The sequence below is a fragment of the Sinocyclocheilus rhinocerous genome, unplaced genomic scaffold, assembly GCF_001515625.1.
Source record: "Sinocyclocheilus rhinocerous isolate Xijiao unplaced genomic scaffold, SAMN03320098_v1.1 scaffold1622, whole genome shotgun sequence".
NCBI classification, from domain to species: domain Eukaryota; kingdom Metazoa; phylum Chordata; class Actinopteri; order Cypriniformes; family Cyprinidae; genus Sinocyclocheilus; species Sinocyclocheilus rhinocerous.
The window spans coordinates 540,553-561,739 of NW_015654513.1; the positions used below are offsets into that span (position 1 = coordinate 540,553).

A 21,187-nucleotide genomic window follows, 5' to 3' on the forward strand; every position below is an offset into this window, starting at 1 on the left:
TGTTTTTTTAATTTATGATGAAGTCAAGTAGCGTAGAAAGAGACGAGTTTTCAGCTGTCGCTTGAAAACTGTCAGGGATTCAGCATTCCAGATAGGGGTGGGAAATTCACTCCACCAGCCAGGAACGAAACGAAACTGCACAAAAATATTCTGGAAAGTGATTTTTTGCCTGTGATGGTACCACAAGGCGTCACTCACTCATAGATCTCAGACTTCTGGAGGGGATATAGATTCTCAAAAGTGAGTGGAAGTAGGAGGGTGCTGAGCCTGTGGCTGTTCTATATGCAAGCATCAGTGTCTTGAACTTGATGCGAGCTCCAACCGGGAGCCAGTGCAGGGAGATAAAGAGAGGTGTGACATGGGACCGTTTGGGTTAATTGAAGACCAGTCGTGCCGCTGCATTCTGAATCAGTTGGGCGGTTTTGAATTTAATTGTGCGGGTAAAAATTGGCTTGGGCAGGTAAACAAAATTTGGGCTGGTTTGGGGTCAGTTTGGCGGTTTTCAAACATCTAAATTGTATTAGCTAATTGGTTAACAAACAAACCCAAGTGTGCATGTACTGTATCCAATCATCACAACGTCATCACAACGTTACTAAACACACACGCACACTGCAGAGGCGGCTGATGCTGATGTTGACGTCGACGCCCACACTTATAGCCAATCACTAGGGATCACCAGACAGACGTGATGATTTATGAGTGAAGGGTTTTTAGCGCGATAACGGATCAGATTTTGAATGTATAACTAAATTATGATATTTGAATGAATAACTCTATATTCAAGTGATCACAATAGCAGAATAAGAACTGATGATTTGGAATCAGCTTTTGCCATCCGAGAGGCTTCCGTCACTGACAGTAGCGCAGTCTCAGTTGAATGGCCACTCCTGAAACCTAACTGGTTAGCATCCAGTTTGTTGTTCTGTGAAAGAAACGATACCTGGTTGAAAACAACTCGTTTGAGAGTTTTCACTATGAACAGAAGGAGAGAGACAGGTTTGTAGCTATCTGTAAATAAAGTGTTTAATGTAGGTTTTTTGAGCAGTGGGGTTACCCGAGCCTGCTTGAATAAAGTGGGGAAAGTGCCTGTGACGAGAGATGTGTGAGTGCTGGTAAAAATGTAAGAGAGATTGCTTGGAGAAGGTGTGAGGGGATTGGGTCTAGAGGGCATGATGTAGGATGGCTGGAGAGGAGAAGTTTTGATACTTCTGCCTCAGTGAGGGGACAGAAGGAGAAGATGGGAGTTTTAGCAGTGGGTGTGGTTGATTTGAAGTCCTGTGTGTGTGAGGCTGAGAATTGACTACTGATTGTTCAATACTATCAATTATCATAAAACTAGAAGAAGGAAAAAACTGTTGACCTGATATTTGCTTGTTTTGTGAGCTATTAAAATGACCTTGAAGTTTTAGCAGGGCTCGACAGTGCGACCATTTGCGACTGAAAACTACTGCGTGCGACTATTACATTTTTTTTAGGAGCACCAGTGCGACTGACCCGATCATCATCATACTTGTGATTGCGCTCAGGGGAGCTTCAAAGCTTTCGAGCTTCGTTGATTATAAATGTGAGATCGAGATGAACTAAGATGAGTGACAGCTTTTAATGATTTTTAAGGGAGTTTGTAAATGTGATAACTGATTTAATACAATACAATTCAATAAACAAGAAGTTAATATTAAGTGACTTACATTGTCTGACTATAACACTATTGTCTGATTTTGCTCTATTTCGTTGTCGAAAATAGTTTAAAACAAAGACACAGCAGAGCCGCTGCGCATCTCCATTCAAACACAGCGGTGTCTCGTTTATGAATTAACGTTTTTTTTTAAACGAATCTAGTAAGTCAGTGATTCATGATTACCCATTCATAGAGACAGTCACTTGATTCATTCTTGAATGAATCAGCTGTTCGAATAAATCAATTGAATGAATGATTGTGATAAAAATCAGTGACTTACCGCCACCTGCTGGCAGTTTTAGTTTCATTTTAAAAGTATCTTTTCAGTTATTTAATATAAATTCAAGCAATTATGAGCCAAATTAAATGTGAAGGAGGACCAAAAATGTCCACCCTGTTAGGGACAAATGAACAACAATTTTAAATATTTATGAATATGTAAAATTTTATATTTAAAATAAAAATAATTAAATACACCACTTCTTCAACTTCAGCATCAATTGCTGTCACTATCACCATGTACACTAAATGTGTCCAGCCTGTTAGGTTTTCTGACTTAACAGGATGGACATTTTGACCTAAAATCAGCCATTACACTAAGTCTGACACAGAAGGTCTATCAAATAAAGAATTTATTGGATTTTTAAAAATGGTACTGTTACAAATAATAATTTCTATTTACTTTTTTTCACATTCCCCTTAACAGGGTGGACATGTTAAAGTTGAGCACATCAGATTGGAAATATAAAATAAATAAAAACAGACAATTAAAACAGAGGCTCTCACTCCCCTTCCGCAGTTGTTTTCCTTCAAAGAAATTATGTCAGCTGTTTGAAAAGATATAATTTATTTTTCCAACTTTCATTTAAAGGGCCAGTAGCCGAATATAACAGGGTGGACAATATTTTGAGGGACAAGTTAAAAACGTTCATTATTCTTTTTTATGAATTTAATACTTGGAAAATACATACACATTAAAGAAAAGTATTACTGATGTTTAGAATTATATATAAATAAAAACTTAAATATGCTTAAAGTTCACAAGGTGTTTTTTTTTTTACTTTAAAATTGATGTTGTTGAAAATTTTGAGGCAATATCATGATCTTTAGGGGACACAAAAGGCACCGAATCTGCACTGAATATAGCATCTTCAAATAACAGTGATTTAACAGTAACATCTCATAATACAATTCATTTTAAAAAAAAACTTGAAAAGATATTTGGTAAGAAGATAAAGATGCAGAGATGAAGAGTCAGACATCACTTGGTAGTATTAAATGTACTAGATGTTTTATTGGATTTGACCTTTCAGATACATGTTTCTACCAGTAATTTTGTCCTTCTGTCTTTAATCACAATATTCACATGTCTGTCAGATGAACAGCCAATGGCTGACTGCATCAGCGCACTGTCCCTCACCTCACACACACACACACACACACACACAAACATACACGCACAGACACAGACAACAGACAACAAGACCTGATACTGCTTCATAGCGATCGCATCTCCTGATAAACCAGCGCAGGAACCTGCACACACCAGGCTCAACTGGTTGGTCCAGAAATTATTTGGACGATAAAGTTTGTTTCTCGAATCAGATATTAGGAGAACAAACTGTTGATATGACAGATAAAAGCTGAAATCTATTTCAACAGTTAATGTAAATTTACAAAAACAGCAAATTTAACTGGCATAAAAGGGGGATAACAAAACCTGGTGTGTTTCGATTCATGTCGGCAGTTGATTTTATTCCAGAGATGCTGTTCAACACCATACTAGTTTTCTGTGCAAAACCTGATCGGAAACTGACCTGCTTCTAGTGTGCTTCAGTCACGAGAGTTCAAACATACAAGAGAATCATTTTATACTGTTTTTCAGTGTTTCTATCTTCCAAGATATGCCTTTATTTGTTTAATCAGATGTGGTATTGTTTACATTTCCCCTAAAACACAGAGACTGAGAGTGTATTGAAACATTTGGGGTTATTGTAGCAGTCAAACAAGCACACAAACGAAGAACGAACAAGTGAGAGAGGATGCCGATGTCAATCAAACGCAAGTAGAAAATAATATAAACAAAGCCACCAAACCACCTCCATTAGTGATTAAAGAACATAAAATCACCTAACAAGCACAATTGTTAACAAAACATGAGTGAAATATGTGAAAGTTCCTATGTTAAACGGAGTCTAGTGTGTGCATTGGGGTCCAACAACAGGTTGTGTGTGATTCGTGTATCCGTGTGTGACTGGAGGGTAGGTTGAGGGAAAAGGCATGGATTTAAAGGATCGGTGGAGGGACGGCCTTTTTTATAGGCGAGCGTACATACTCCCTTTTTAGCGTCAAAAGCTCCTTTCGAATCTACATAATGATTATGCAGCTTCCAGTTTTAGATATATAGTAGACTTTATGTACACTGCCGTATGAAAATACATGCAAAGATTATTATAGAAAATGGGGGGCATGATGTGGACATTTGAGAGTCTGGAAGGTGCTTTGTGGTTTCCTCTTTGGGGAGAGAGACGTGCTATTGGCTTAAAGCAGCTGTCTCTTTGAAAGGAGGGCTGGTTGTGCGTCTCGGTTGGGAAGAGAAGTTGTAGAACTAAATGGAAGATGTAGGAATGTGAGTAAAGAAGATTTGTTGATCAATAGTATGTCTCCTTTTCCACCCATCCTTCAAAAAAGACAGAAAAACAGCAGGAATCAGTTTGAGTTTTTGCACATCATTTGCACACTGATGAATTTTCATTTATAATTCTATACTGAACACTGTTTTATTGCATCCCTGATTTAAAGAAAGAACTTTAATAACCCAATTTGGGGTCTTATGCCAGACGTGCTCATAAGAAGTGTGTGATTTTGTGCATGCGTCTTTGAGACTATATGAAGGAACACATACCACCGGGGTTCCGGCGCAGGAGCAACTTTCGGACCTCATCATACACAAAGATTAAAAAACTGTATGGGAAAGCACAGAACCACCAGCTCGGCCTGGAGATAAGAGAGAGACAAATGAGAAGAGAGAATATTTTAACTTGCAGAATACTATTGAGTACCATATACTTCATGTAACAGATTATGAAATGTTTGTGTACATGTTTGTGAACATTTGTGTCTATAGCATAACTTTAGGTCATGTGATATAGGTCATGCATCTCACATGTGTATTTATGAATGACCTAGTAATTATATTGATTATTTACTAATAAAATGAATCATGAAATCCGAAATCTGAATCAATTTCAGTTTGATTTGATTATTTTCAGATTCTCAATAATTGAATAAAATTAAGAAATATATTTAGAGCCAGTTTACAAGCTCAATAACAGTATTCTGAATAAGAAATAAATGCATAATACATTTCAATATAGCATTAAATTCGTAAGCTGTACATTGAATGTTTATTGTCATATAAATCCATTTATGCATTTTTACACCCCATATTCAAGAAACATGAAAAGCATGAATGTCTACTGCATGTAAATGGTTTAAAAACCATTTTTATCTAAAATTGACATTTATTCCAAATGTTTTGTGAAGAAGGCATTGCTAAGTACAGGTGCATCTCAATAAATTAGAATGTCGTGGAAAAGTTCATTTATTTCAGTAATTCAACTCAAATTGTGAAATTTGATAAATTCAAATTAAATAAATAAATATCTTTATAAATAAAGATAAATTAAATAAATTCAATGCACACAGACTGAAGTAGTTTAAGTCTTTGGTTCTTTTAATTGTGATGATTTTGGCTCACATTTAACAAAAACCCACCAATTCACTATCTCAACAAATTAGAATATGGTGACATGCCAATCAATCAGTCTGTGTGCACTGAATTTATTTAATACACGAGTTTCACAATTTGAGTTGAATTACTGAAATAAATGAACTTTTCCACGACATTCTAATTTATTGAGATGCACCTGTATGTAGATACACTACCATTCAAAAAAAGGGAAAAAACAGTAATCTTATGAAATGATGTTTATTACAAATTAAAATAACTTTTTTTCTGTTTTAATACATTTAAAAATATAATTTATTCCTGTGATGGCAAAACTGAAATTTTACTTCAGTTATCATTGTCATATTATCTTTCTAATATGCTGATTTGGTAATCAAGAAACATTTTCATGAAACATGCTGGTCAATATTTTTTTCCCCCTGGATTCTTTGATGAATAGAATGTTAAGCATTTATTTGAAAAATACTATTCTTTAATGTCTTTAATACTTTTATTTAGCAAGGAAGATCAAAAATGACAGTAATGTTTTTCAAAAGCAAGCAAAAAAGACCTTACCGACCCAAAATGTTAGAAATGTCCTTTGAGGTGTAACTGGACGTGTGCTTGCAACTGGAAAATCCCTTTTCCTGTACACATTTGTGCACGGGTGTGTGTTGAAGGATCCTTAGATCCTCACGTGCAAATTGTGTGTGTTGTGTTTTTATTTTCATGTTTTTTAATTCATTTATAATAATTTATTCACATAATCATTTTATGATCATTAGTCATTCATATGATTTATTATTTGATTATTTTTATTATTTGATCATTTTTATAATTTATCATTATATCATTCAAGTATTTTTTGTTTATTCGTTTATGTTTATTCATTTATTATGTTTCTATATTTCATATTTTATATTTCTTATTAATTTTTCCTTGCTTATGCATTTTCATTGTTGTTCAATCTCATGCTTGGATCCTAATTATTATCTGGTGTGGAGACCCGATCTAACAGTGTTAAACTCACTTGAGCGGGTACATCCTGAGGGCCACATCCATGCCCGGGCAGTATGAGAGGAATGCAGCAAGAGCTGTTTCTTCAAACAGCCCAAAGATCAGAATCTTATTCCTGTAAAAGGAGAAATACAATTACATCAAATGTTCTTGTGAATACAAACACAAATGTACACACACGTCCTGAACTCACTTCATGCCCTGCTGGAATACTGAGTTGCGTCTGGTCTTGCAGATGATGACATCAGCCCATTGTACAACCACAATACTGACAAAGAACGCTGTGTGACATGTGAACTCAACAATCTTCCTCTGCTCGTACGTCTGGGGAACATGAACACAACATCTTACAACATGCAGGGAAATGTCTCTGAGGCTACACTTACACGACAACGATGTAGTCAAAAACGGAAAAGTTTTCCCTTGCGTTTTTAAAAAGTTTCACGTATACACGACAACGTTTTCAAAACGATTCGCATTTACACATATCCGTGAAAACGGGCAAAAACGCTGTATTACATATGCCAGGCCAGTAGTTGGCGCTGTCACCTTGTTAGCAAACAGTACCTGTAGGGAAGTGACGATTATATGTTGTATATGATGATTCTCCATTGTTGGTTGTAATATTGGTGAAGTAAATCCACACTTTGCTGAAGAAGCGTTAGCAAACTTTTGAGCAACAACAACAGTACCATGTACTCCGCCATTGTTGTGTATGTTTGTTCGCGCTTGCCTTTAAAATCGACACGTATTGCGCATGTCTACATACGTAACACGTACTACGCACGCGCATGACGTCACTGTTTTCAAAGATTCCCGTTTTGGGTGTTTACACGGAAACGACAATGGTGGCGTTTTCAAAAACTTGCACTTTGAAACCCGTTTTCAAAAATATGCGTTTTCAGACCCCAAAACGCCATTGTCGTGTAAACGAACAGGCAAAACGCATAAAAAGTTTCCTGTTTTTGGCTGAAAACGTTGTCGTGTAAAGGGCCCCTGAATCTCTCATGAGACATGTATGAGATCTAAACACTTCCACAACACATGAAAACACTCACCCACTGCTGTCCATAACTGTCCTCCAGGTCGTTCATCGAACGATCATCCCAGTTGAGTCTGATACCCACGAGCAGTGAAGGCAGGAAGCCATTCTCAGCCAAAATCACAAAGTAGCTGAAGAAACCACCCAAAGCCTGGATCATACCTACACACACAAGCACATGCTTACTTTTGTTTTGCACAGAGGCCCACACAATTGTAATATTTATTAGTTATATAAAAAAACAGGGTTTTTTTAAATCTTTTTTTTTTTTTAATTTACAAAAAGAAATAACAGTATAAAGTTTCATTGTTGTTTCCAAACAAGTTTGTCATATTTTCTAGTTTTATTTGTGGTACTGAGCAAATGTGTAGGTGAGCTGATTTGTTCAAATGTTTAATGTTTTGTTTAATGTTCCAATGTCTGAATGATATATACGCTATTGTTCGAATGTTTGGGATCAATGATATTTAAAAAAAAAAAAAAAGAATACTTTTATTCAGCAAGGATGCATTAAACTGATCAAAAGTGACATTAAAAACGAAATGTTGAAATGTTACAAAATATTTCTATTTCAAATAATCTATGTTCGTTCTACTCATTAAAGAATTCTAAAAACCGGTTTCCACAAAAATATTAAGCAGCAAAACTGTTTTCACCATAATAACAAATATTTCTGAGCAGCAAATTAGCATATTAGAATGATCATGTGACACAGAAGACTGAGAACTAGAGTAATGACTGCTGAAAATTCAGCTTTTTATAAGAATAAATTACAGTTTTAATATACATTAAAATATAAAACAGTTATTCTATTTTATATTTTTTTAAGTTCTTTTAAAACAATTAACAAATTACTTTTCCTGTAATGATAACTGGATAAGAAATAGATCATTTTTCAGGCCTGGAACTCACAATTTAAATTTTTATTTCCAGGTTTTCCACCCTAATATTGGTAGCTTGTAGCACAGCTGACAGTTTCAAAGTTGTTTGTGACCAACCAATTTGTCCGTAAGCAATGCTGATGAGACGCTCGTTCACAAGTTTGTCTCTCAGAGGGTTCCTGGGCTGCCTCTTCATGATGTCACTCTCTGCAGCTTCATAAGCTAGGGAAATAGCAGGAACCTGTGGAGGTAGAGAGAGAGTTAAATTTCTGTTCATGTTTGTGTGAGTATATATTAGTGTGAGAGTCGGTCATTATTTCTCCTATTTTCCTTTTCTGTTTTTCGTGCTTACCATGTCAGTTCCCAGGTCGATGCAGAGGATGGTGATGGTGCCCAGGGGCAGAGGGATATTGACGATAATGAAGAACAGGAAGGGAGTGATCTCAGGGATGTTGCTGGTCAGGGTGTACGCAATGGACTTCTTCAAATTATCAAAGATAAGTCGGCCTGCATGGGGAGAAATGGATTTTCATATGTTGTTTGACAACATCAAAAGGCATTGGTCCTGCCCTCCAATTCACTAGTCTCCTCTTGTCTTACTCACCTTCTTCTACTCCAGTAACAATGGAGGCAAAGTTGTCGTCCAGCAGAATCATGTCAGCGGCCTGTTTAGACACATCAGACCCTGCAATGCCCATAGCAACACCGATATCAGCCTTCTTCAGTGCCGGAGAGTCGTTCACACCATCACCTGTTACAGCCACAATGGCTCCCTAAGTGACAGAAACATAAACAGGACATGTAGAAAGCTATAATCAAGACATTATTAAAATGACAAAGGACTTTTGGAGGACTGAGGAACATAAACAATCTTGAAATGCAAGATGTGTGTTTACCTGTCGCTGGCAACCCTCTACAATAATGAGTTTTTGCTGAGGAGACGTCCTGGCAAACACAATCTCAGTGTGGTTCTGCAGAACTTCGTCTATTTGCTCTTGAGAATAGTCCTTCAGATCTGTTCCATGAATCACGCAAGCTTTGGCATCCCTAAAACACACAAAACAATAAATACTGATAAATACATGATTGTAGTGCAATCACTTTGTCCGGCAAATTTTTAAGGCAAAATCCAATATTTCAAAAGGAATTTTGCGTGAGGGCAAAATATTTTGCCATTCAGATTTCGCAATAGGTTCAAGTTGGCCATGTTGGCCAACAGAAAGCTGCTTGGCTTGGAGGTGATTTCTGTTTGAGCTGTGCTTCATTCAATGCTATACTATTGACAGACAATGAATCTTTTTTTGCACACGAAATTTCGCTAATCTGACCGCACCATAAATGCATGTTGAGGTGCCGTGTGCATTTACAGTGCTGGTCATTGCATTACCTGGGATTGACCTGACTGACGGGTATGTTGAGGCGGGCAGCGATGTCTTCCACAGTCTCGTTACCCTCTGAGATGATGCCCACACCCTTGGCGATGGCCTTGGCAGTGATGGGGTGATCTCCTGTCACCATGATGACCTTGATTCCAGCAGAACGGCACTTTCCCACAGCGTCAGGCACGGCAGCACGGGGCGGGTCAATCATTGACATCAGTCCCACAAAGCAAAGGTTGTCTGTCTGGAAATTCACATCTTCTGTGTCAAAGGCAAAGCCTTTAGGGTACTGGTCCTCGGGCAGTAAGAGGTGGCAGAATCCTGTGGAGAGAAGGCAAGTTTACACATATTTGTATAATATATAATTGAGTTTTTAATGTTTGGAAAGATATTTCTTATGCCCATGAAGACTGCAGTTTTTTTAAAATGAAAAACACAGTAAAACCAGTAATATTCTGAATTATTAGTACAATTAAAAGAACTGTTTTCTATTAGGATATATTTTAAAATGCAATTTATTCAATTTGGAAAAAAAGAAAAAAAAATCCAAACTTTTGATGCATATAGTTTAATATAATCGATTTTTATATATACTCAATTTTAAGGTGGTTATGTTTTATAATCATTCATTTATCATAAAGGGGTTTATTTCGCAACAATGATACATTTCTCTGCTTATTACACAGCCGCTCAAACTCCCAAAAATGGACATCAACTATATTAACGTGTAGATGAACAATGGTCAATGGTCTCCGCTTCGCATCGTGGCCACATCACCACCTAGGGTGTGCATTATTTTTCAAAAAATTCAATGGCCCGTCCTCAATTATTCCTTACATATACGCACCCAGCACTCGCTCTCCAAGTCCTCCAAGCTCCAGGTAGGCATTCTGGAAGGCCTCCTTCATCTCCTCATCCATGGGCTGCTCTTTACCCTGCAGCATTATGGTGGAACAACGATCTAGGATGCGCTCTGGCGCCCCCTTCATCACCAACAGGTAGCGGTTATCGTTGGGGTCTTCTGTCTCATGGACGGACAGCTGGGAAAAATATGGAAAGAAGGATGACTACACTTAACTAAGTTTATGATTACACCCCGTCTCTATGCCGCAGAGGAGCTCCAGACACTTTATTATCCACATTTGTCTCAAATAAAAGGATTTCAGATTTACATTTAGTCTTTTATCAGAACCAAACAATATTTAGTTCCACTATTTTCACAGTAACGACAATATTTTGCACTACACAATGTGCTATTGTTTGTTCGTTGAACCTCAGCTTTTCCACTGATTGTAACTCATATTGATATTTTCTGTTTGATTTTGAAAATCAGTAACTGATGACAAACCTGGTATTTGTTGGTAGAGTTGAATGGGATTTCGGTTACTTTCTTGTTCTTCTCTCTCATCATCTTGACTGAGCCACAGGACAGCTCGATACACTTGAGCAGGGCGGACTCAGAAGCATCACCCGCAACGTCCCTCTTTAGGATGGGCAGAGAGTCTTGTGCTGCCTTAAACACAGCCCTGTTACACAGAGCCGCCACACGGGCCAGAGCCACCCATGTCACTGAGCTCTTATCAAATGATGCACCTGCAGAAAGAGATCAACTTAGACTCTGGAGGGAAAAACTGGTGTCATAAAGTGGGTAAGACTAGATCATCATTCGGATCTTAAAATGAAGAAAAGAACAAACCAGACTGATCTTCAGTGGTGTCAGCTTCATGGATCTGGTTGTCGAACCACATATGTGCGACAGTCATTCGATTCTGGGTCAGAGTTCCAGTCTTGTCCGAGCAGATAGTTGAGGTAGATCCTTAACTAAGAATCCTTCGAGATTCTTAACCAGGCAATTCTTCCGAGCCATACGCTTTGCCGTCAGAGTGAGACACACCTGAGATTAAAGATACATTAGAGAGATTAATTAAATTACATTAAGGGATATAAAATTAGTTCCAATTTGTCTAAATTGTTCCGGTTCCTTAATGGTGATTTAATTGCAAAATGATTATGAATTGATCATTTTAAATAATAAATACATTTAAAACAATTATTGCAAAAGGTGTTTACACTTTTTAGATGCAACATATTAACTGTTATAAATTCACTATATGTTTTGATGCAATATAAATAGTCTTTTGCCCAGAAATCGGACTACACTGGTCGTGCTAAATGCTTCACTAAAAAAAATACATGAAGGCTCTAAAAATCAAGGAACAAACTGGTGTGAAGTCAAGGTTCTGATGCAGTGAAAAGAACTGGTTAATGAGAGTCATTCAGTTGGGAATCAGACTACCCTGGTTGATTATTTTTTGGACTACACTGGTTACACTGTATGTTTTTGATTCTTAATTCCTAGAAGGGGTTGGCGATATGACCAAAATCTTATATCACAATGTGAGTAATTTTATTTCACGGTAACAATATATATCATGATGATGTAGTTATTTTTTGCTTAAAAAAACTAATACTAGCCTAAATTTAAAAATAAAACTCAAGTTACTGAAACAGTCAGCTAAACAGTCAGCGAACAGTCACACTAAACAGTCAGCGATTAAATAAGAATAAGAAACTAATTATAATAAATAGGACAAAAAATCTACAGTAGAATAAATAAATAAGAAATGCTACATACATTGTATAAAGTAATCAAATGTATGAAAACACTGCATATTATTCACTGTGTAAATTAAATATATATTTCTTCTTATTAAAGTTACAAAAGTGATTTAGACAAGAGCAGTGAGATTTTTTTTTCGTTTTGATTAACATGAATGACAAACAGCAGGAATTAGGGCTTTCAAAAAAAATGTTGAATTTCGAATATTCGTCGAATTTAAAATAAAAATCCACATTCGAATGCAAAAACGTTGCATTCGAATTTTAGGTGTGCGTCAGGCAGCCTTATCAGTGGTGCACGAAATGCTACGACGATGTAGCCTAAGTGTCATTGCATTTTAATGCTTTTGTTAGCCTATCCAGTTGAACCCACTAGATGCGGCGCTGCTACGTTGTTCATTCAAAATATTGCAGAAAAAGAGAACAATCAATGCGGGGAAGATGTTGTTTACGTCAAAACTGAAACCAAGCCGTTCACACAGAACGCATATTTATTGCATTTTCTAGAGGGACATCTATCACTGGTGCACTCGCACAAGAGAACCGCATGTTTAGAAAGCTATGCAAAATTAATGTAAGTTCAACTTTTAAAAAACATGTCTCAAGACTTTATGGCGGTTTTCCCCATCCCACTGCATCTCAAGTTTTTAAATGAAGAAAGTACTTTTTGTGATTAGTTTTTGGTCCTTTGCAGCCTATTAAACTATACATACATGCATGATGCTGTTTTGTTTCTAATTGTTTAAGCAACTTTATTAATTATATAAGGTTTATAAACATTATGCACTTTTTTCAAAGATAGTCGTGTTATTTTATTATGCTTTCAAGAAACGCGCATAATATTTTGCTCGATGCGCCCTCTTGTGGCCTCAGGAGAGAAGCCAAAAGCTCTTTTTCCCCCTAACTGAAATTAAGCCTTTTAAATTAGAATATAATTCGAATATTGATAATATTTAAATTAAAAAATCAAATTTAGTTTTTCAGCCATTTTGACAGCCCTAGCAGGAATATTGGACTGCTGTCACTTTAAGAGCTGCCCAGATCCAATATACTGTTACACGTTTCCTTTCTCAGCTGTTTGCTTTCACTTAAGACCTTAATTAATTTGTTTACGAGGGCAGTTGCAAAGACGGGCATTTTGACACATAAAAGTGTGTGTATTTAACCGTTCATGGCTTATAAAGCGTCTCCGACAGCACTCAAAAACAGTCTCCCAGATAGCATGCGCATATAGTGAAATGAGTTCTCTTGCGCTGCTGCTTGGTTTTACCAACTTAAAATCACTTGTTTTAAACCGTAATGCTTAAAAACGTGTGCAAACGATAAGTTTTCGAGACCACGTAGCACAACAACGTCATGTGAGCGTGTAACCACGATAGAGACAATAGTCCAAAATCTCTACCGGCTGACAAATTTCTACCATTAATCGTGTCTACTAGTATATCACCCACCCCTAGTTTCTACCCTTACTGAACTGTATTTAAATGCTTAGTTGACTGCATGTGCTCACAGTGACAGTAGCCAGCAGACCCTCAGGCACATTAGCGACGATGATTCCGATGAGGAAAATGACGGCCTCCAGCCAGGAGTATCCCAAAATGATGGACAGAATGAAGAAAGACACTCCTAGGAAGACAGCCACGCCTGTGATGATGTGAATAAAGTGCTCGATCTCCTTGGCGATGGGGGTTTTCCCTGTCTCCAGTCCTGAGGTCAGTGAGGCAATGCGGCCCATCACGGTGCGATCGCCAGTGCAGATTACAATACCACGAGCGGTGCCTGATAGAGAAACAAAAAACGTCACACCTCTGAACTTGACTTTTACATATAGACAGGTTCAACACTTCACTGTAGCAAATCCCGAACCTTCCACACAGTTAGTGGAGAAGAAAGCGATGTTACGGGTTTCCAGAGGATTGTCATGAGTGCAGTCAGGTGATCTCGTCTGAGGTTCTGATTCGCCGGTGAGAGAGGAGTTATCCACCTACGTATGATATCAGAGACACACAGTTGCCCAATGGGTAGCAAAGCGAGTACGATTCCTTACAAAGGATTGGAGTTTATAAATCACAAACCTTGCAGCCATGAGAAGAGGTGATTCTAAGGTCAGCTGGGATTCGGTCTCCACCTTTGACCTCTACCAGGTCGCCTGCTACCACTTCCTCAGCGTTGATCTGCATCTTCTCTCCTTCACGGATTACTAATGCTTGCTGTGGATAGAAAGAGAGTCATTTCTACTCACTGTTTCTTTGTGTTTCTGTGTATTTTAAGTCTGCATGGATTGTTTCCAGTACCTGGGGCACCATGTTTTTAAATGACTCCATGATCTTGGAGCTTTTTGCCTCCTGGAAGTAGGAGAAGCAGCCAGTGATGATGACCACAGCAGACAGCACGATACCCAGGTACAACTGAGAGGAGAACAAAGAAGACGCATTCAAATATTATATTCATGTATTCAGATTCAATGAGGATTCACTGAAGCAGGACACGATGCTAGCGTCAGGGGCGGACTTACCAATTAGGCAAAGGTAGGCGACCGCCTTGGGCCCCCAAAAGCCAAGGGCCCCCTAAAATGCTTTTCATATAGGATATGAGCATTCAGCGCTGACACGCGAACGGTTGCTGTTCACGGTGTTTGTTACCACGACAACCGTCCGAGTCTGTGGCGCCTGCAGGTGTACGACTGCACTGTGAGTGCAGCCGTACGCTCAGACTGAGATTTGCCCGCAAACATTTCAGCAGTTATTATAGGCCTGTGTCTCCCGTATTTCTGTCGACTGAACCAGCCATGACATTAATTATGAATTTATCAGTCTTTTGCGTGCCAAAGTCAATTTCTGTATAGAAATATTATGCCAAATAGAAGCAGAAAATCGTGCTATACGCACTTTCATGAGATCGGGTTAGCCTACAACAATTAATTTGTTGACTATTTCACAAATGGGAATACAACGAATTCATGACAATGTTTACATTCAAGCTACCCGTAAAATTTATAGTGAAAAGTACTTTAAAAGCGTCTGAAATGCAATAAAGTCATTTTAAAGCTGTTTTTAAAACATTTGCTGCATGGATAAAAAAAATAGGTTAATAAATAATTCACATATCACACAAAATTGCGTTGCAGCAAATCCTTTAAATTTTAAGGTATTCAGAAAAGAGCAACATAAAAATCTGAAAATATAAGCAGCTATAGGCTACAGTTACAGGACAAAGTTTTACATATATGCCATTATAATTTGTGTTTTATTTTTTAATTGTACGGAATTTTTAGACGGAATTATAAAATAAAATGCAAATTATAATCAGGCCTGTTTTAGGCTTTTCCTTATTTTTATATTTTAGACATCCATCAATTATGGTGATGAAAACAATGACTGGCCATCTCCTCATTGGATGTGCCTTTAGAGAGAAATGCAGGGATTACATAATGAAAGAGTTTCTATTTTCGATTTGAATTATTTCGTTTTAAAGTAGTAATTTAAAGCTTTCTATATATTTTGATCATGTCTGAGTTTAGGTTCATCATTGTGAAGCGCTCCTGTTCAAGCCCGAGACGGCAGAAAGCGTTTTGTTGATATTGTGAGTGCACACAAATAAAACTAGACCCTTTACAGTTTAGAATGATGTATTACTCTTACCTTTATGAGCAAAAATGACTGCGTATTTTAAGTTGCTTCCACTATAAGAAAAAAATGCAAGTGATGGCTCTGGCACCTCCATGTGCTGCAGAGCGTGCTTCAGCTTCAACGCTCCGCAAAAACGATTGGATATGCGTCTAACAGCGCACATTTATATAGGTTAAACATTTAAACTAACATTGTAACTGTTTTATATATAGATTTTATTTTAGGCAAGTCCTGATGATTTGAGAAGACTAAATTGATCAAACATCAGCAAGCATCACAACAAAAAAGGAACCTCAAGTTTGATCTAGGAAAATGTGTGCAAATGTATAGGGCCCCATTCCTATATTTTGCCTGGGGCCCCCAATTCACTAAATCCGCCCCTGGCTAGCATGTGAATGTATACGCACGTTATCTCCAGCTGGCTCATCTTCGGTAGCAGCCTGAATGGCGTAGGCCAGGAAACAGAGAATGGCTCCAGTCCACAGCAGGATGGAGAAACCTCCGAACAGCTGACGACAGAATTTAACCCACTCGGGTGTTGTGGGAGGTGGGGTCAGAGCATTTGGCCCGTCTCTTGCCAGAAAGTCTCTAGCCTTTGCATTAGTTAAACCCTTTTGTGAAGAGAGAAAGAGATAATTGCCTAAAATGACTGAATCAATGTCGTGCCACTCAGTTTCGAACAAGTAGCTAAAATGCAAAAATTTAATTGAATTAATCATTAGCAAACGTTACTTTCAAATGCAAATTCAAAGTTTTATTTTAAGTATTCACTGTGTGAACATATCAAGTATGCTGTGTACTAATAAGGGTCTATTATGCCAGTGGTTCTCATCCAGGGGGCCTCAGTAAACATACAAGGAGGTGACAACTGACAAGATGACTTAAATTTATTTAAAATACACTTTTATTTGTTTATTTATCAAAAAGAATGCATTAAATGTATTACATAGAGTATAGTGCTCCCTAGTGGTCAATAATAAGTAGTTCAGCACAACAGCCACACCCGAAACAAATTATGTTTTTAAAAATTTAACACTAAAGTAAGCATTTTCTGAACTAGGTAAAACGATATAAAATATTATTAAATAGTTAAATAAATTAACAAAAAGCTATTTCAACTAATCTTAGTGCTACAAACAAGACGTAAAATGTATAAATTGGCATTTTATTTCTTATTTTTATTTTTCCCGTCAAAAACTGTTGTTTTAATTAAATAATATGCAGTTATAGAAACTTCTTGGATCATGAAATTAATCACAGTCAAGTATCTTCTAAATATTTATAATATTTATTATATTCCATAAATCTACTATACCTACTGAAACTCCTAGTTTCTGTTAATTGAAAAGTTTGAAAACAAACAGCTTTGTCATCATTACAGCTAGTGAATGTATTCTACCTGGGACGCAAAATGTTTAAACCAATGTATTATACAGAGTATGGAGCTCTCTAGTGGTCAATAAGGAGAAGTGCTGCAAAACAGTCATTCCTAAAATGTGTTCATCTACTCAGGTGAGTATTTTCTGCTCTATTATATGTAAACATTTTTTAAGTCACCTACACACATCAGATTTATAATTGGAAAAGGGTGTTTTTTAGCAAACACTAAATAATTTGTAAATTTACCTGAACAATGTCTGTCTGAAATTTCCGGCATACTTCCTCAACGGACATCTTGTGTTCTGTCTGAAATGGAAGGTAAAAAGGAAAATTAACAAAAGAAAAAGATTGCTACCATGCTGCTTTGTCAGTGTGATTCTTACCAGGGGAACTTCTTTCTTCAGATCATCAAGATCCTTCGTCCCCTTCTTCTTTTTTGGAGAATCTTTATCATCTTTATCTTGCGTCGTGGCCACGCGATAGCTATCCGATCGCCCATACTAAAACACAGAGTATAATCAGTTAATTAACTTTAGACAATCAATCACAGAAACTGAGAGTTTAGTCTCTACCTGCAATGTAATAGAACATTTCAAGTAATTTACTCTACATTCACTGTGATTTCATTTTGAACACTGGTCTGGCAGATGGTGGATCATGGGAAGTGTCCAAACATAACCGTCCGTCCCTCTCACCTCAAAGAGGTCATTTAACCTCATTTAATTTGCTGAAAGAATACAGAACTTGAGAGTGTGGCATCACAAAGACTCTTGTTGTTCATCAAAGACACTCTGATTAGGTTGAATATGTGTCTGTTTCAGATCACAGTGACATGAATGTCTAAAATATTTCGTGAAACGTGCACACACATACACAGTTCAGAGAGTGCATGCCCTTAAAAACATTTTAAATCAAATTTTTCACACTTTGTTCTTTATCTAAATGAAGACAGAGATCAAAGTTCAGACTCTGGAGAATATTACACTTCTGTTTTCATCTAACAGGCTGATGATTTTATCCGATTAGAAATATATATCGCCTGAGGTTGAGATAATTATTCTATCATGGACAGTTTTGACCTTTCAATGTACTATCACAATACACCCCCTTCCGTAAATCCTCTGTTTCTATTGGCTGGATGTGTAATCCTATCATACCGGAAGACTGCAGCACAGTATAAATCCAGCAGAGCCAAGATGGCTCCCGTGAGACTCGGGTGGTGCTATTTTAGTGGGGCAGTCATCATTAAGCTAAACCTGTGTTAAGGACTGTTAAAAGATGGACTAATGAAGCAGAGCGTGATTTACAAGCCTGTTTCGACCTCACTGATTGGAGTGTTTTTGAAGCTGCAGCCACCGATCTGGACGAGCTCACAGAGACTGTAACTTCATATATCAGTTTCTGTGAAGATATGTGCATTCCTACCAGGACATTCTTATCATTTAATAATGATAAACCGTGGTTTACTGGGAAACTCAAACAGCTTCGTCACGCCAAAGAGGATGCTTACAGAAGTGGGGATAAAATCCATACTTGGTAATAAAGCTCTTCTGATTCTGATTCTGATTAAAGCAGGAAACCGTGTATCATCTGACCTCTGACTGATCAATACTGAGGTTCCAGAACAACCAACATGCCTCCTTCCAGGGAATAAAGAACTATTCTTGTGGAGCAGTCGATGTGTGAATAGTGAATCCCCTTCCAGGAAATTACTGAGGAAAGACCCTGTGTAACAGGAACTCTCACATGAGGCTCTGGATGAGTGGAGCCCCCTGCTGGTCAATGTATGGAAAGAACCGTGCCAATTTGGTAATTATGAGTATGATTAAAAGTACACAACGTATCTGTAGTATTATTTATTAAAACAATAATATTTTAAAATATATAAAATATTCAACAAGTATGTTGTTATATTTAAAAACTATTGCAATTAAAATAGTATTCTGTATTTATATTTAAATATTAAAACAGTTGTAGTATGCTCTCTCTCTCTCTATATATATAAATATAATATGAAAACTACTACTGTAATACTGCAAATTTAAAACAATCAATTGAATACACAATAAAAATGTACATGCTTTTGTATATGCTTGGTTGTGTAAATAAAATATTTAATACAAATATATCAATATATTTATTTGTAAGTACTGTTATATTTAATATTATATAATATATTTAATACTTATATAAATAATATTACATTTGAGCTATTTTTACATTATATATAATATATAAAATTACTGTATTTAATGTTATTAAAATAAAACTATTTGTAAATATTACTTTTAACCCAACATTTCACTTATTTTTCATTAAAATATTGTAATATAAAATTAGTTTTGCCAAAATATCAGCAGGGAAATACTGTACAAAAAAAGGGGGCCAGCAGAAACTATCCTTACTATCAAACCTTACGTGCAAGAGGAGGTTTTATCAGCAATCCAAAACAGACCTATGTCTTTTGATTACATTTGCAAATTCAAGCAGTGATGTAAAAAAATACATAGCCAAACACAACACGACATTTGACTGAGGTTTTTATCTGCATTTTTATGGTCAGCCGACACGCCTGCTTTAGACCGAAAGACGTAGCCAGGTGACGCCTATTTAAAGAGAATGAGAACATGAGAGAAGAAGATGGAGTGATAAAGAGTAGAAACAAAAGAGGGGACAGATAGAAAGAGAGAAGAGCATGCAGAGGTGGGGACTGAGAGAAAAGCTGGCAGACTAAGAGAGATATCCAAAGAGAGAGAGATTAGCAGACAGAAAGAGGGAGAGACAGAGGAATATATGCCACTTCATGTGGGGTAATTAGATATTGACCTGCTGCTCTCTCAGCGTGAGAGCTTGTCGCCGTCAGCTGCTGCATTTAATGCCTGATGACTCTCAGCATCACACCACCTGCCCAAAACCAACCGGACACACACACACACAGTGACCTTCTAGCCAGCCTGCACGGGACACACAACAACGCCACAGATCCTGTGATAAAAGCGAGTGCGTGTGTGGTAGGTGACACCACTCAATAATTAAATGAATAGAAAGTGAGGATCACCCCTATCAGCTCACGTTGATCTTACAAATGAAACATCTTGTCACTATTTAAGCACATCTTAGGCTGCGTTTACACTTGGCATTAACATGCCATCATGCAGATCGGATCGTCAGTCAATCAGGAGGACATGGTGCGTTTACACTTGGCAACATCAGCTGACTTCTCTATCTGGATAACTGATCGGATCTGTCGTTCCCGCGCAATATTTAAATAAGTCTGCAGAGAATGGCCCCGGTGCAAAGTCGACCCGAAGTGGTGGGTTTTCTCTTTTAAACCATTTTCAGTCGCGGGACATTTAACAAAGGGAAATAACTGTACCAGTCTCCCTAGCGCTCCACGGCCTCTCTCTTCTGACAGTTCGCGAGAGAGGGGGCGGGGTTTTGCGTGACATCGACCTGTGAGGGATGGGCGATACCCCTTATTTTGTTTTCGATACGATACCAATATTTTTCAAGGCAGTATCGTCGATATCGATACCGATTCGATACTTCTGCACTAAACTTTTAAATTATGAAATTTATTAAATGATTAAATTACTAAGAGTAAAATGGGTAATGAAAACCACTTAACTTTATGTTGAAAACGCATTTTAGCCCGTTTAATCCCAAATTTTTCCCAGACATGAAAATATCCAAATGATGCGTCATTAGTAACCCTTTGAAATAATTAATACATTTTTTTTTTTGGGAAAAGTGTGTGAAAATTTTTATTTTATGGTCAGTCACAATTGTAACCGGTGGGATAATGTGTATACTGAATTAACATATTTCT

The 21,187-nt window shown here is 37.2% G+C and overlaps 1 protein-coding gene across 1 annotated transcript in view; it reads right to left on the bottom strand.

Annotated features, from left to right (window-relative positions):
* Positions 1 to 2,974: 2,974 nt before the first annotated feature.
* Positions 2,975 to 21,187, bottom strand: part of LOC107717437 (sodium/potassium-transporting ATPase subunit alpha-3-like) — a 38,840-nt gene continuing 20,627 nt past the window's right edge. Inside the window, 21 exon segments of the mRNA XM_016524182.1 lie at positions 2,975 to 4,361; positions 4,587 to 4,678; positions 6,442 to 6,543; positions 6,622 to 6,752; positions 7,487 to 7,632; positions 8,469 to 8,592; positions 8,704 to 8,858; positions 8,956 to 9,124; positions 9,248 to 9,398; positions 9,739 to 10,051; positions 10,578 to 10,770; positions 11,079 to 11,323; positions 11,427 to 11,561; positions 11,564 to 11,624; positions 13,860 to 14,128; positions 14,216 to 14,333; positions 14,425 to 14,559; positions 14,644 to 14,757; positions 16,386 to 16,589; positions 17,605 to 17,664; positions 17,742 to 17,858. Of these exon segments, the coding sequence (XP_016379668.1) occupies positions 4,333 to 4,361; positions 4,587 to 4,678; positions 6,442 to 6,543; positions 6,622 to 6,752; positions 7,487 to 7,632; positions 8,469 to 8,592; positions 8,704 to 8,858; positions 8,956 to 9,124; positions 9,248 to 9,398; positions 9,739 to 10,051; positions 10,578 to 10,770; positions 11,079 to 11,323; positions 11,427 to 11,561; positions 11,564 to 11,624; positions 13,860 to 14,128; positions 14,216 to 14,333; positions 14,425 to 14,559; positions 14,644 to 14,757; positions 16,386 to 16,589; positions 17,605 to 17,664; positions 17,742 to 17,858 (3,063 nt within the window). The 3' untranslated portion in view covers positions 2,975 to 4,332.